Consider the following 14,910-nt stretch of genomic DNA (forward strand, 5'->3'; position numbering starts at 1 on the left):
CCCGCCTGTGTTTGAGGGCGGTTGTTTATACCAATACCAATGAATGTCGCAAGGTGGTTTGTCGCCTGCGCCACGGTCCCGGAGCTAATCCCAGCTGAAAACAGGGCAGAACTGTGCTCGAAACGCACTTCAGAAACCCAGCGACCCCTTTCGCGCCGTTTCTTGCACAAAATAATGCGCTTCTCGCTCCGCCAAGACCGACACCTAATAGTATTTATTGATAATTACCAATTCGGGATTATCTAGAGGCCGTCAGTGGAGTCTCACCGAAACAAAATCGGGGGGAGCTCAACTCGCGAGCAAACTAAACTCCAAGTCATGGGACCCTAAAATGCTTATTCAATAAACCTAAAATTTTAGTCAGGGGCGCTAGAAATGTAGCCGCGGTCGAGCGAGCGCGCGGCCGGCGAGCGACCGGCCGGCGACCACTTTAATCCCTGCAGAAAACCTCTTGAGAGTGGATAACCAAACCTACAAATAACGAAAACATAAATTGCACAAGCCAAAAGCCCGAAAACAATCCGGGCTTGTGTTTCCGGCTTGTGTTTCCTAAACACAAACTCCCGCTGCTGCACCATGTTTTCAGCGACACTTTGGCATTAATACTAAGCTGGCAGGGACTGAAAGCCAGAAGCACAAATAAACGGAACTTCGGGCACCAGTCCACGTCGCACGCACATCAGTCCACCTTGTGGTGGGCCGTTCACATACACATCAACCCATCCAACTTCAAATAGTTCCGCTATTAAGATTGATATTGATATACTCATGTCCGAATACAAGCCGAGAACTTCACACTGAATCTCACTAGTCCTAGGCACACCCACAACGGCCACAACGCAGACGCTTGCCAAGCTCTAAACGTTCGCTACTAGGAAATCAAATGAACCTCAATGAGCGGTCAGAGGACGACTGCAAGGACTTACCGGCAGGCATGGGCAAGAAAACATGGGCGAGGCTCATCAAGATACGTAACGAAACTGGCCAGGTAACACGGTGCGCTGTCGACTGGCACTGTGGTTACACGCACCGACCACGCCGCGTCAACTGGTACGCGGCCGCGCTGCCCAACATCCACCTCAACCCTACCTGCAGTTTACAAGCTGGGAGGATGTGCTGGCGCGCGCCACGGCCAAGCGCATCGGTTTCGGCGCAGGCAAGCTCGGGAAGCTGCAGGCTGCGGGCTTCGAGGTCTCGCCAACCGTCGCGGGCTTGCTGCACGCCCTGAACAACCTGCCCGCCAAGGCCCTTCGGGAGCGCAACCTACTCGAAGCAACGATCGAAAAGGTCATGTGGATGAGGGAGCGGCGCCGTGGCAAGCCCCTGCGAAATCTACGCAGGGCGCGCGTCATGCTGCGGATGGCCGCGTTCCGTGACGCGGTGGCGCGCCTGATGGGCATGCCCGTGCAGCAGCAGCAGCAGCTGCTGGCCGCCGTGCTCGCGCCGCAGCAGCAGCAGGTGGAGGAGCTAGCGGCGGTAGCCGCCAACAACAGGGCGGGCGGGCACGGTGCTGCGGCTGCGGCTGGGCTGCATGGCATGGACGCTGATGACGTTGTGGGTGGTGAGGCGGAGGCGGAGGCGGAGGCGGAGGCGGAGGCGGAGGCGGAGGCGGAGGCGGAGGCGGAGGCGGAGGCGGAGGCGGAGGCGGAGGCGGAGGCGGAGGCGGAGGCGGAGGCGGAGGCGGAGGCGGAGGCGGAGGCGGAGGCGGAGGCGGAGGCGGAGGCGGAGGCGGAGGCGGAGGCGGAGGCGGAGGCGGAGGCGGAGGCGGAGGCGGAGGCGGAGGCGGAGGCGGAGGCGGAGGCGGAGGCGGAGGCGGAGGCGGAGGCGGAGGCGGAGGCGGAGGCAGAGGCGGAGGGGGAGGCGGAGGCGGAGGAGGAGGAGGAGGAGGAGGAGGCCGCCCTGAACAACGCCGCAGAGCTTGCGGCTGAACTTCAAGAAGCCGACGTGAACGCGGCCTACATGGAAGCGGACGGTGACGGTGGCGGTGACGGTGACGGCGACGGTGGCGGCGGCGGCGTCGTCGCGGAAGCGGCTGGCGCGGAGGTGGATGGTGGAGAGGTGGCTGGTGGGGTCGAGCCGGCGCCGCCGCGCTTTTGGATGGTGTACGGCGTCCCCCCAGATGCGCCGTACCCACCAGAGTTTCGTGATCAGTGAGTCAAGGTCGGGGCTGGCATCTGCTGCTGGTATGCAGGAGCGACACACCGTCGAGCGTGCGCCGTGTAGCCAGGCATCAGGTGCACTTGTCGCAAACCGCTCGCCCACGTGTTGCACAGGACTACCGGTCGGTATCTGCACGACCGCATTGACGCGGCGGATGGCGCAGGCGGACTCTCCTACAACGGCGAGAGCCTGAGCGAGGAACAGGCGGAGGTGCGGGCGGCGAAGACATCGCGGGGTGATGCACTTGGTACAGCCCACCCACATTCCTGCAAAGGGTGTGGCAACTCGGAGTTCCATTAGCATGGAGTTGGCGTTGGTTTCTGGGTACGGTTTCGGGACCCACCGCCACGCACACACACACACACACACACACACACACACACACACACACACACACACACACACACACACACACACACACACACACACACACACACACACACACACACACACACACACACACACACACACACACACACGCGGCCACTGCGGCCGCGAGCATGCCTAGCCTCGGTGCCGCCATGGAGTGGGGAGCGGGAGGCCAGCTCCCGCCAGCCCATGGCGTCACACACACACAAACCAGCCTATGTCTGACACTTGCGCACACATGCGGGATACGGGTTATGCGCGGGTTCGGGGGTGCCGGGCACACGCCCTTTTCTGCCAGCCGAGTCAGCCCGACCCAGCGTCTCTGCAACCGCCGCCCGCCATGCGCCCCATGCAGTCGGGCGCTATTTGCAGCCGCGAGGCCCCAGACTCGTTTCCTTTCACGGGCATAGTTAGTGGGTGGGCTTTGGGATGCGTGTTAGGACATTAGATAGCTTGCTTGCCGCACGCCGCCCTCTTCCACCGCTGCCATTTCACATGTCCGTGACACTTCTGTGCTGCCGCCCAATGCCTTTCCATTCCCATGCTTATAGGTGAGCTCGACTACGACCAGCGGGCGGGAATACGGGAATTAGGCGTGCTGGGTAAACGTTGTTTAGCGCGCCCAGGGTGCGGAGCATGGACGCATACAGGTGCATCGCGGGGTCAGGCCGAATGGTCGCCCGTGGGGTTACAGGCTTATCGCGGGTAAGTATGACTACCTGGGTGACGGCAACCACGCGACGCTCGGTAAATTGGTAGGTATCCGTAAGTAACTCCGGCGTCGTCTGGGCGGGCTTTCGTTTCGTTTTTCAACACACACACACAAACACACACACACACACACAAACACGCACGCACCCGCACGCGCACGCGCACGCACGCGCACATACGGTACACACATACATACACACACTGGGCGGGTTTCGCTCCGTATGTTTTATTAACATACACCCACGGTACATACAGGAGCTGCGGCTGCGCTGGCAGCGTGACTACCCCGTTATTATGGGCGCAAGCGAAGCTGGCAACGGCCGTGAGCCGCCGGAGGCGAAGCGTGCGACCAGCTCGTCGAAAGTGCGCATGTACTGCTGGCAGGATTTGCTGGAGCTGGAAGCCACCGACCAGATCCCAACCGCCTGGCGCAAGAAGTTTCGCTCCGACGCCTACGGTGCGTGCGTGGCCAGGTCATCCATGGTAGTGTTGGACATTTTTCAGTTAAAGGGCATAAGTCTGGCAGCTGCAGTTGGGCTCGCGCTTCAGGTCCTAGATCCCCAAGGTGTGTGGATGTAGTCATGCTGCGCTATGCATACGGCGCACGAATTGATTGTCACATCCGGCCCCTTCCGGCTTGTTAATTGTTCGGCCGGTCTTTTTGGGTTGCCATCTTGACCGCCAGGGCAACAATGCACATCGCACCAGCGCCCCCCATGTGCTTGATGGTGCGCTGCTGCAGGCAACGTGGTGGCGCTGGCCGCCGCAAACGGCTCTGTGTGCGGCTTCCATGGCGACCACATCTTCCCCTGGAGCCGCGGCGGCCTCACGGTGCGGGACAACCTGATGGCGCTGCAATGGTACGTGCGTAGGTCGGCATTGCGGTATCTTGAGGAGCCTCGGAGCGTGTGCTACTGTACTGGTGTTCGGGGTCGGATCCAGGTCTCAGTCCAATTCCCAGCTTTACACACACTTGGGACAAGTTTGGGACGCGCGCTTTTGTCGCCGCTGTCAAAACGATATCCCATAAAATGTTGATTTACCTGGTGTCGTTGCCAGTCTGGGCGGTCTCAGCGTCCACTTGGCGCGCTGCTGCCTCACCGTCCCTCACCAAAAGCTCACCACATCCAACTCTCTGCAGGCGCGCCAATATCTTGAAGAAGAACCACATCCTCAACGCCAACGAGCGGTTCGGGCCGAATGGCCAGACCCTGGCGGACCGACTGCAGGTAGGTGGGGCTCACGGTGGAGCAGCTGCTGGGGTTCGTCAGGTGAGTGGGTGGGTGGGTGTGGTGGGCGGGTGCGGCGAAAGGCAGGCACTGTCGCGTTCTGAGCTGTAGTGACTGCAGCTCAACAGCTCATGCACAGTAGTAGATGCATGCGGCCGTCTTGGCTGAACGACGAGCTGCCGTGGCGGCGCCCTGGTACTGGAAACACTTGGAAATAGACGGCAGCATCCACGTTCACTCCCCACTCACTGCATTATGGGCTCACCGCTGCCGCCACCACCGCCACCGCTGCTGCTGTACTGTGCCGCAGCATGGAGCGCGAGCTCAGCACGCGGCGGGACCGCCGCCAGTTCCGGAATGAGCTGGAGCGGCTGCTGTTCGACAAGTACACTATCACATGGCCCCTGAGCGGCGTGCAGCCGGGCCGGCCCATGTTCATCGCTCTTGAGGGCATGCACAACGCCATGCGCATGGACCTGTTCGGGCGGCTGGGGGTGCCAGCGGCCGGGGCTGCGGGCGCGGCTGCGGCCGGGGCTGGGGTTGGCGGCGGTGACGACGATGAGGAGCCCCGCCACGGCTGAGGGTAGTGCTAGGTCAGAGGGATATACACGTTCTCTCCCTTGTTACGGCGGTGCCGCTTGACTCGAACACCTGCACCCAACCAGGGACAGTGGTGTTGGCGGCGGGGGCAGAGGCGCGGATGAAGAGCTTCTTGCCAGTGGTCACATTGTTTGTGTTGCTATAGGCGGCCCCCGAGATCCACTCTGGCGCCCAGCCGCTGCTGTGGGTGCTGGGCTCCGTGGTGAGGTAGGCGGCTCCCGTGGGAGCGTAGTGGAGGGCACCGGTGTTGGGGTTGGCGGCATACTGGCCGACGGAGTAGCTGCCACCGGTCTTTCAAAAGGTGATCCGGTGATGTGCCGGTGGTGCTGTAGTTGGTGGGAGAGCAGGCAGTACGCAGGCACCCAGCCGCTGCACGAGATGATGGGGAGCGTGGTGGATGCGGCACACATCGAGCCATGAAATTAAAGTACTACCACTGTAATTTGGCACGCGTATGGAACCCCCTTGTTTGTACGATGTATTCACCTGCCACCAGTTGGAGATATAGATAGATGAGGCTGACCCACGACAGCCGAAGCCAAGGCCCGTGCCCAGCTCGCAGCGGCGGTATCACGAATGGGCGACGGTGCTCAGGCGTTCCAACGCCCTCGCGTCCGCCACCCCCCGGTCCCGTCATGCCAACTTTGCACAACCGCCACAGCCCGTGCCGTGGCACACGGCATTCGCCGTCTTGCCATCATTCGTGCACCGCCTCCGGCCTCCCATGTCCCCCATGTCCCCCCCCCCCCACACACACACGCTCCAACATTCCACGCCTCCCATCCCTAATCCCTCCACCACATAAATGACATAATCCATACGATTCTCACTGTGCACACGTGTCACATGCACCCACACGCTGCGACTCCCCATCCACGCCTCCCTTCCTCTCCCACAACCCGCCTACCGGCCTACGCCTCCTCCTCCTTGGCTTCCGCCTTCACCGCCGCCGCCGCCTCCTTCTCCGCGTCGTCGGCGTTGTCGGCAACGTACTCCACAGTCAGGTGCGATCAGCGCGGGAATTGTGCGAGGCTGCGAGCAGGACGCCTGCCCGTGTGGCCGCCTCGCACGCAGGCTGGGCGACGCGCGCGTCTCGCAGTGCTTGGCAGCTCAAGGGGCAGCTGGACTGCTGGAGCTCGGCTCGCCCTGCAGCAAACACAGGGCTCCTATCTTAATGTCTCCAGACATTAATTGGCCATTTTGGCCGTTTCCTAGACATTCCTCCCGGGGGCTAATGTCTGGGGCGAGACTTTGTTGGCCCGAGTTTGGGGCGGGTTTTGTCCCAATTCCTATGGAGAAGCCAACAAACTGCCATGTGCCCAGACAAAAGATGGCGGCCACCGGGCCGTTTTTGTCTGGAGCTAGACATTACCCCCAAAACAAGATACGACCCCTGAGCAAACACGCGGCTGCGCGCCTTAACCGTCCAGGTGCCGCAGCACATCAAGAAGGCCCAAGTTGCTTCTGTGCTACTGTACATACCGTACTCAATCACGGTCCAATCACTCCAATGAAGGGCACGCCGCGCCACTACAATGACTGAGCTAGGACGGCGATGGCCCATGGGCCCTGGATGAACGGGATAGGTGAGACCCTACACGTGCACAGGCAGACAGGCTGGTGACGGCGGCCTTAAGCCCGTGGCGGAGGGTTCATAAAGTGCATCCACTTCTTTCTACGAATCTGGACACTATAACAACGGGAAACCGCGTCTGGGCGCGTCTGGGCCGCGTCTGACCTGTGAGACGCGGTGTCAGACGCGCCGAGACGCTGCGCGTTAAGGGGGAAACGCGGGGGAGACGCGGGAGAGACGCGATGGGGACGCAACCAGAAACAGTGAAGCGGGGCACCATTGCAGATAGCGCGTTTCACTGCGTCTGCGAGACGCAATGGAACGCGAGTCGTGACGCGGTACAATTGCATGGAGAGCGCGTCTTAGCTAACGCGATGCGTCACACCAGACGCTAGCCTGATACCCTAGACGCGCCGCGTCTCACACACACGCGATGCACGAGACGCACTGCGTCTTGAGACGCGATTCGAAAACAGAAACACGGGGGAACCGTACAATCCACGGAGAAACACATGAAACTCTTCATTCCAGAGCACGTTACACTGCCTCTATCCCACATCTGCGGCGGACCCTGGCTGCACACATGTTTCAGGATTACCTGAACCGACCATCTCACTCGCTTTCCACGCAACTACGATCTGACAGTAAGTGCATCACAGTCAAAGGCGCTCTGTCGCCCATCACAGTCTCACTGTCATGCACATGCAGCACAGCAGTCCTCAAATGCTCACTCGCTCATGCTGGAGTGGATGTCTACACAGGGTCCAAACATACTACCGCTAGGTGGTCTACACAGGGTCCAAACATCCTAATGCTCGGTAGCTAAGTCCAGAATAAGCCGTACTAGGCCTAGTCCGAACATTGTACAATCCATGTAGCACCAGCATCGGCAGTCTACTTGCCCCTGGCGGCCTTGCCCCTGGCGGCCTTGCCAGCCTTCGCGGCCGGAACCTTGGCAGCCTTGCCCTCAGCGGCAGTCTTGGCATCGGTCTTGGCCTTGGCAGCCGGGGCTACCACCTCATCGCCCTTGTGCTTCTGCATGGGATGGGGGCGTAGGCGCAACAATGATTCGCCATCATAAATTGGTGAAAGAAAACACGCAAGAGTACACTGGCGTAGACCAAGAACCACATGCATTAAGAATGCATTCTGCTGAACCCCACCCGAGAGCACCAACAATGCTGCCACACACACCCTGAACCAGACGACGGAAGCTCGATCCCCCATTCACCTTAGCTGGCGCCTCGGCCGTCCTCTCATCCTTGCGCTTCTTCGCATCCGTCCGCTTCTTGTCGCCCAGCGCCTGCATGACAGCAAGTGTGCCGCAATGCTGTGAAAGCGAACTTGCACGACGGGACGGTCCGTCCGCAGTGGTGCCTGGCACCTATGCCGCAAGGGACCATCTCCAGTGCAGAAGTAAACGACTTACGCAGCGAGCCATATTAGACGACGCGCGCAGAGAACATGATCACAGTGGTCTTACCTTCACGCGCTCGGCACCCGCCGCGGCCAGCTTGTCGATGGCGCCTGGGCTGGACTGGGGCATGGGCGGGGGCATGGGCGGGGGCATGGGCGGGCTGGGCTGGGGTGCGGCGGCGACGTCGACGGCGCCTGTGGACCCCAGAGAGGAGCGCTTGGTCTTTGAAGAGAGGCCGCTCAAGGCCTTGGCCAGCGGTCCCTGCAAGAAGCAGCAGAGTTGTGTAAGCGCAACAGACATTCACCAACAACCGCGCCTGGTCATATCAGCAGTAAGGATGCGCTCGTAAGCGAAGCACGCACTGACAGTCTGGCTATGTAAGAAAGTAACCCACCAGAAGGCCCCCGGCGTCGATGGCACCGTAGGACACCTTGGCGTCCTTGACGCTCGCGGAAGCCCGGCTTGGCAGCAAAGACTCAAGCTCCTTGCAAAGACCGACCTCCTCTTCCGTCAGCGTCTGCTTCTCGCCAGCCGTGAAGCGCACAGGGTCGCGCTTGTAGCCGTCCCACATCTTGCCCCACTGGCTGCGCCATGCGTTCTTGTACCAGCCACGCTCATTCTTGGGCTGGTTCTCTGCAAGCACGCGGTGGAGGATGGAGGATGGAGCAGAAGGTCCAGGTCAAACTGACGCAAAGTCTGCCTCTCGCGCATGTCTCTCAACGCACTCATTGCAAGGTGCTTATACAGTATATACAATTAGAAAGCAGACTCACTGTCCTTGACAGCGCGGGCGGCTGCGGTCGTCTTCTCGTAAGTGGTGCGCTTGGCGTTGAAGTCGGTTGCCTTCCTGGATATGTTGTGAAAGAGTAGTAGGATGAAGCAACATTATGTATAAAGAATTAACTACGGTCAGTTCAACAAGTCAACGCGGTCAAGTCCACTCTCATCCCCCTATTCCTCATCGCTCATGCTACTGACATTCCTCCGCATTCTAGCGTCCTTCCCATGCCAATACAGAAGAACAAAAACTCACTTTGTCCAGTCGGCCTGGAAGTCTTCGCGCGACAACGTGATGCCTCGCTTCAGGCTCCAGGCGTAGGCCGCGGCCATCTTGTCTTGCCAATACTTTTTCAACTCGCCATTGGCGGCCAGTCTGGTGTTGAGCAGGCGGGGGCCTTCGCCAGGGCCGCGCTTGGCGAAGGGGTAGAAGCGACGGACGGCCTCCATGAACAGCGCGGAGTCCGGCGTTCGCACGCGGGTGATGGGCTCTTTCGCGTTGCTCTTCTTGGGCTTCTTGATGGGGTCCTGCTTGGACTCGCGCACAATGGTGAGGGTCAGCCTCTGCTTCTCCGCATCCCACGAGGCGCAGGGAAGGGGGCAGGCGGGCCCGTCAGAGCCGCTGGCCAGGTACTCGAGAGCAAACGCCAGAACCTGCTCCGGCGAATAATACTCCACGGGGTCCTCGGGGTCCTCGGGGTCCACAGAGAGCTTGTAATTGACGGTGGAGTCCGTCTCGGGGAGAAGATCCCCCCTGAACGTTTCAGGCTTAGTTCCAGGCGAAATCGTTGTCGCCCACTGATGGTAGACTTTGTTGGGATGGTCGGGATCCTTGATAAGGAGCTTGCAGACACGGGCGACCATGTTGGATGGTTGTGAGGTAGGGTAGTGCACGAAAGCCCTCTCTTGCAATTTAAAGCGCATTCAAACGATGGATTCCATCTCCCATCCCCGTTTGACTCAGGTCGGAGGCCAATTCAAACGGGTGAATCCAAAGGGTCCCCTCGAGTCCCTGGGCATCATCACCTTCTTGGTGTTTTTGAACACCTTCAATTTCAACACCTGCAAAACTGCTACGTATCGTTTGTAAAGGGAGGGACTGGTAGGGGTAGGGTTTTGCGCATGGGGCGGGGGCGGGCCGGTGGTGGGCGATAGCCAGAGACACGCGTTTGGGCTCGGCAAATGGTGGGGCATAAACAATATAAGCAAGAGTACATAGTAGCAGCACTGACTGCCACGGAGTTACAGGCGCGCCGACTTTGCCACCCAGGGCTCCGGGTGGCAACGTCGCGTTGAACGGCGTTCGCGGGCCCGGTGCCTCTTGATTTGGAAGAAGCACCTAATAGGAATGGAGCCGTCTAGCTCGGAAGAGGTTGGCCTGGAGCAGGGCGAGGCCCGCAAGGATTTGGACATAACTGAGACGGTTTTGAAGAAGGGGACGCTGTCGCTGTCATCTGATGAGGCCGTAATAGTAAGGTGAGATTTGAGGAGGGGAAGGGGGACACTCGCGGGACTTCCGCAAAATCACATGCGGGCTGCATGTGCAGGGCGGCACTTGCGAGGGCCGGCGGCGTTGTGCGGCTGGACATGCCGGGCATGCCTAAAGCCTCATGCCTCGCGGCACGAGTCGAGGAGGAGCAGCGGTGGAGGAGGGATCCTTCCAAGGCCGCCCACCGCGGGTGCCCCCCAAGGTTCCTGTTGGCGCTGGGCGAGAAGTGGAGGCGTCACGGCCGGGAGGAGCTCGTAAGGTGAGGCTGGGGGGAGGTACAGGCCATGGTTGGGAGGGCTTGGATGGATGGGCTGTGGTGGCCGGGGTACGTCACATCGCCGGAGGCGGGCCTGGATTGGGCGGAGGCCTCAGATGGGGCATGGCGGGGGGGAGCGGGGGCGTCCGGGGCCGACCGGGCTAACCCGAATTGGAAGGGGCTGCCCGGAGCACGGATGTGGGGGCTCAGGCCTCGGCGCGAGGGGCTGGGCGCGCTGACTGAAATCCCACACAATCCGCCGGCTCTCGCAGGGAGCTAAGAAGGGCCAGGGAACGGGGGGACAAGTTGACGCTTTTCGCCGGCATTGCGGATAAGCTGGTACGGCTGGAGCTGCCACCCATGGCCAGGCCCCAGGCAATGGGCGATGAGGTGGGGGATGTGGCGCCGGACGTGGAGGAGAGCATCATGGGCATGGTGGAGGACAACGAGATCGTGTCCCTGTCCGCGATCCTGGAGCTGAAGGTGCGCAGCCGGGATGGGGCGGCAAGGCCATAGGGTGCACGTAATGTGGACATGCATGCATGCACGTGATGTGGCCTCGATGGCAGGCGGGCCTGGTCGGCATGCGTACGCCCTCATGCACGAATGCCTGCACAGGGCGCGTGCCTGGAGGAGGGGGAGTCCGGTGGCGTGGAGGATGGGCGGCCAGCTTCATCGACTACGGCAGCAGCCGCGGTGGAGGGCACTGCGGTGGCTGCACCACCATTGAATGTGGTGACGCCAAAGGAGGGAATGGCTGATGTGGAAGCAGCAAGCAGTGGTGCTGGTGCTGCCCGCTCTGGCACTGATGTTGTGACAGACCTGCCGGAGCCCGGGGTGAGGGGGGAACTTTGGGTATCTGTGGTGTGGGACCGCCATTACCCCAGGCCCCCCAACAGGCCGCGTGTGCAGGGGTCCTGAGCACTGCAATTGTGTGTTGGATGTCTTGAATGCCATTTGTGACCGTGTGTCCGCACCAGGTTGCTGCTGGAGAGCTAACCGATGGCACCTTGCTGAGGGAGCTGTACATCGCCCTGCGAGTCCCCGATGCCCTCCGCGACCTACTGCGAGGCAACGTGCGGCAACTGCGGCCGAACGTGCTCGACGCGTGCAATGCGCGCGCCAAAGCTCGTGCGGCGTTGGACCTGGAGGCGCAATCTGCGGGGAGACCCCGCACATCAGCGGAGCTAGCGCTGACCGTGTACTGGGACATGACGGGCAGGGCATGCCTGTTCTGGATTGACATGACGGGGACTGACGGCGTGTTCAACCCAGTCCTCCTGGTCCTGTATGTGCCGGGGCCGGTGATGCAGAGCAAGTACCCGGTGTTGGTGCGAGCGGCGCGCAACATGCAGCGGCGCCTGATGGAGGCGCAGACGCTGAAGAAGGTCCCCCGTGGTCGGCTGAAAGAGTGTGGCGGCGAAACTCACATGGCAGGCTACCGGCATGTGCAGACCAACAAGGCGAGCCGCGTGACCATGTGAGTGGTATGGGACTGGCAAGCGATGGCAGGGAGGGAGGGGCGTGCGTAGCGGTGGTGGAGCGGAACCTGAGGGGAAATCCAGGGAGGCGAGGGCTTTGGGCGGCGTTCGGGATGGCTTGGCAACAGATGCAAGGTGCACGGCCTGATTCCTTGACAGGTATGCGCACACATCGAGGAGCCACGAAGCGCGGGTGGTCATTGGTGCGTTCGGCCTGTGCATCGCCATGCTGCTGCTGGCGATGTGGGACTACCTCGTGACGAGCGCGAAGGAGACCGTCGCGGGTACGCCTGCAATCCTGGCGACAGGGGCGCCATGGGGCCTGGTTCCGGTTGGGCTGGACTACTTCACACACCCGCATCTGGACCCGGACGACGCAACGCCAACTGTCGTGTTCCTGGCTCTGTGGAAGTCGGCAACAGGGCGCCGGGTGAGCTGCCAGGCGTCAAGGGTTGGACGAGCTGGTGGGGTGGAGAAGGGACCCGGCGGAACGTTTTTGTGGCCGGGTGGAGGAAGGATGCAAATGCCAGCCAGGGAGCATTGCCCTGACCAAAGCCGGTGCTTGACAATTTGGGCGTGGGCTCGCTGGCGCGCTTATGGGTATGGCCCTGGCCTGCTGTATGACAGCTCACCCCTCATCGCCATGCAGTGCAAGGACTTCCTGGACGATGTGGAGCGTGCGGCGCATGTCAGCCGCAACCTGTTCACATTTGGTGGGGTCAGCGCCTACACCCGCACCCAGGACAGCGACCTGCTGGTGTTCGACGCGCGGCAGGTGGTGCACGGTGCTGACTTGCGTGTGCCACTTAACGCTAAATTCGATGAGGCGGGCATGCCGTGCGGCGTGACGGTGGGCTCTGGCGTTGTGTCACGCCAGTCTGATGTGAAAGTGGGGAGGGCCGAGGCACGTGGGCGGTTGGAGTTGGCGGCGGAGGGCAAGACCGCATCTCTGCATGTCATGTGCAAGCGCGGTGAGGAGTTTGAGGCGGAGATCCTGCGCATGGCCGCAAGCGCGGGGTGTGAGGCCGAGGCTGGATGTCATCCGCCATCCCAGAAGCGGGCTGCGGGTGCGGCCCTGCCGCAGTCAGCTATAAAGGGCCGCCGGGCGCAGGGCAGTGGTGGGAAGTGCTGAGCGGGCGGATCAGCCATGCACGGCTGGTCGCAAGCATGTATCGTTGTTGTTATGAGTTCCATAGGTAAACAAACAAGAGGCCGGAAGATCAATACTGTACTGATGGGAAACTTGTGTCTCAGATGCTGGGAAGCTTCCGGTGCAGGGCTGCGTGCGCTGTCGGCAGCCGGGAAGATTTCTTTAGTGGAACGGCGGGAAGGGGGCTGGGGCTGCATTGACATACGGCACCGGTGCAGGGCTGCGTGCGCTGCCGGCAGCCGGGAAGTTTTCTTTACTGGAAAGGCGGGAAGGGGGCTGAGGCTGCATCGTCATACGGCACCGGTGCAGGGCTGCGTGCGCTGTCGGCAGCCGGGAAGATTTCTTTAGTGGAACGGCGGGAAGGGGGCTGGGGCTACATCGTCATACGGCACCGGTGCAGGGCTGCGTGTGCTGTCGGCAGCCGGGAAGTTTTCTTTAGTGGAAAGGCGGGAAGGGGGCTGAGGCTGCATCGTCATACGGCACCGGTGCAGGGCTGCGTGCGCTGTCGGCAGCCGGGAAGTTTTCTTTAGTGGAACGGCGGGAAGGGGGCTGGGGCTGCATTGACATACGGCACCGGTGCAGGGCTGCGTGCGCTGCCGGCAGCCGGGAAGTTTTCTTTACTGGAAAGGCGGGAAGGGGGCTGAGGCTGCATCGTCATACGGCACCGGTGCAGGGCTGCGTGCGCTGTCGGCAGCCGGGAAGATTTCTTTAGTGGAACGGCGGGAAGGGGGCTGGGGCTACATCGTCATACGGCACCGGTGCAGGGCTGCGTGCGCTGTCGGCAGCCGGGAAGTTTTCTTTAGTGGAACGGCGGGAAGGGGGCTGGGGCTGCATCGTCATACGGCACCGGTGCAGGGCTGCGTGTGCTGTCGGCAGCCGGGAAGTTTTCTTTAGTGGAAAGGCGGGAAGGGGGCTGGGGTTGCATCGTCATACGGCACCGGTGCAGGGCTGCGTGCGCTGTCGGCAGCCGGGAAGTTTTCTTTACTGGAACGGTTGGCGGCCCCGGAAGACACAAGCCCAGAAGACATCATCATGTTACAGACTGCATCAGCCGCGTGAGCGGCTACCCAACTTGCACTGCTCCTTGCCAATCACCATCATTGGTTGGCAACTGAGAAAACAAGTGGTACGTAATGAAGTAACTTTTATTCTCGTCGAGCTTGCAGCGCATCACCTTCGAGTCAATGGCTTGCAATAGCACGGGGAACGAGTTCAGGAACGTCTGCTGGCGTTCTTGGTTGGGGGTTGCCTTGCGGCGACTAAAGTCTGCAGCATAGTACAACGACTGCGGCCGTACCACCTCCACCTTATGCAATTCGCAAATCGCCACACGGCATACAACCCCACGCACGGTTTGCACACGAGCATAGAATGCAACCTCTCCAACATACACAGACACGTCCTGATCGTCCTCTGGGGTGTCAAGGGATGGCGCATACTTAGTCTTCACATAAAATGACTCACGTGCAGTGGTCAAGTTATACTTTGTAGATAGTAAAACCTGGTCACGTCGTACAAGTGCACGTTTGAATATAATAACACTTGCGTTCTGCAAGTCACCCTCCACCACACCTGAACGTGTCGCAAAGTCCTCTTTACTAAAAGCCTTCATGAATGCTTCGAAGACAACTGTCCGCTCGGTCGGACCCGCCACATATCCGCGCCCAAGCAGCTGGGAACCCCTCACATCCTCTACAT

General features: G+C 60.8%; 4 protein-coding genes across 4 annotated transcripts; 2 read left to right on the top strand and 2 right to left on the bottom strand.

Moving 5' to 3' along the window:
- The first annotated feature begins 135 nt into the window (after window positions 1–135).
- Window positions 136–5,523, top strand: CHLRE_17g717400v5 (uncharacterized protein). The gene is made up of 7 exons (XM_043072192.1): window positions 136–988; window positions 1,096–2,150; window positions 2,274–2,370; window positions 3,496–3,697; window positions 3,983–4,100; window positions 4,382–4,469; window positions 4,780–5,523. The coding sequence occupies exons 1-7, from the start codon at window positions 884–886 to the stop codon at window positions 4,828–4,830; spliced, it is 1,716 nt and encodes a 571-aa protein (XP_042914651.1). The 5' UTR covers window positions 136–883; the 3' UTR covers window positions 4,831–5,523.
- A 1,383-nt stretch (window positions 5,524–6,906) lies between these two features.
- CHLRE_17g717500v5 (uncharacterized protein) lies at window positions 6,907–8,943 on the bottom strand. Its single transcript, XM_043072193.1, has 5 exons — window positions 8,833–8,943; window positions 8,454–8,692; window positions 8,126–8,320; window positions 7,874–7,945; window positions 6,907–7,677 (listed from the first exon to the last, which is right to left on the bottom strand). Exons 2-5 carry the CDS (start codon window positions 8,628–8,630, stop codon window positions 7,537–7,539), a joined length of 585 nt encoding a protein of 194 aa, XP_042914652.1. The 5' UTR covers window positions 8,631–8,692; window positions 8,833–8,943; the 3' UTR covers window positions 6,907–7,536.
- A 46-nt stretch (window positions 8,944–8,989) lies between these two features.
- CHLRE_17g717550v5 (uncharacterized protein) lies at window positions 8,990–9,725 on the bottom strand. The gene has a single exon (XM_043072194.1). The coding sequence runs from the start codon at window positions 9,698–9,700 to the stop codon at window positions 9,089–9,091; it is 612 nt and encodes a 203-aa protein (XP_042914653.1). The 5' UTR covers window positions 9,701–9,725; the 3' UTR covers window positions 8,990–9,088.
- A 100-nt stretch (window positions 9,726–9,825) lies between these two features.
- CHLRE_17g717600v5 (uncharacterized protein) lies at window positions 9,826–14,227 on the top strand. Its single transcript, XM_043072195.1, has 7 exons — window positions 9,826–10,312; window positions 10,528–10,584; window positions 10,854–11,064; window positions 11,200–11,418; window positions 11,562–12,061; window positions 12,222–12,492; window positions 12,712–14,227. The coding sequence occupies exons 1-7, from the start codon at window positions 10,185–10,187 to the stop codon at window positions 13,192–13,194; spliced, it is 1,869 nt and encodes a 622-aa protein (XP_042914654.1). The 5' UTR covers window positions 9,826–10,184; the 3' UTR covers window positions 13,195–14,227.
- The last annotated feature ends 683 nt before the right edge of the window (window positions 14,228–14,910 follow it).

Source organism: Chlamydomonas reinhardtii, chromosome 17, assembly GCF_000002595.2.
Source record: "Chlamydomonas reinhardtii strain CC-503 cw92 mt+ chromosome 17, whole genome shotgun sequence".
In the NCBI taxonomy this organism is placed as follows: Eukaryota; Viridiplantae; Chlorophyta; class Chlorophyceae; order Chlamydomonadales; family Chlamydomonadaceae; genus Chlamydomonas; species Chlamydomonas reinhardtii.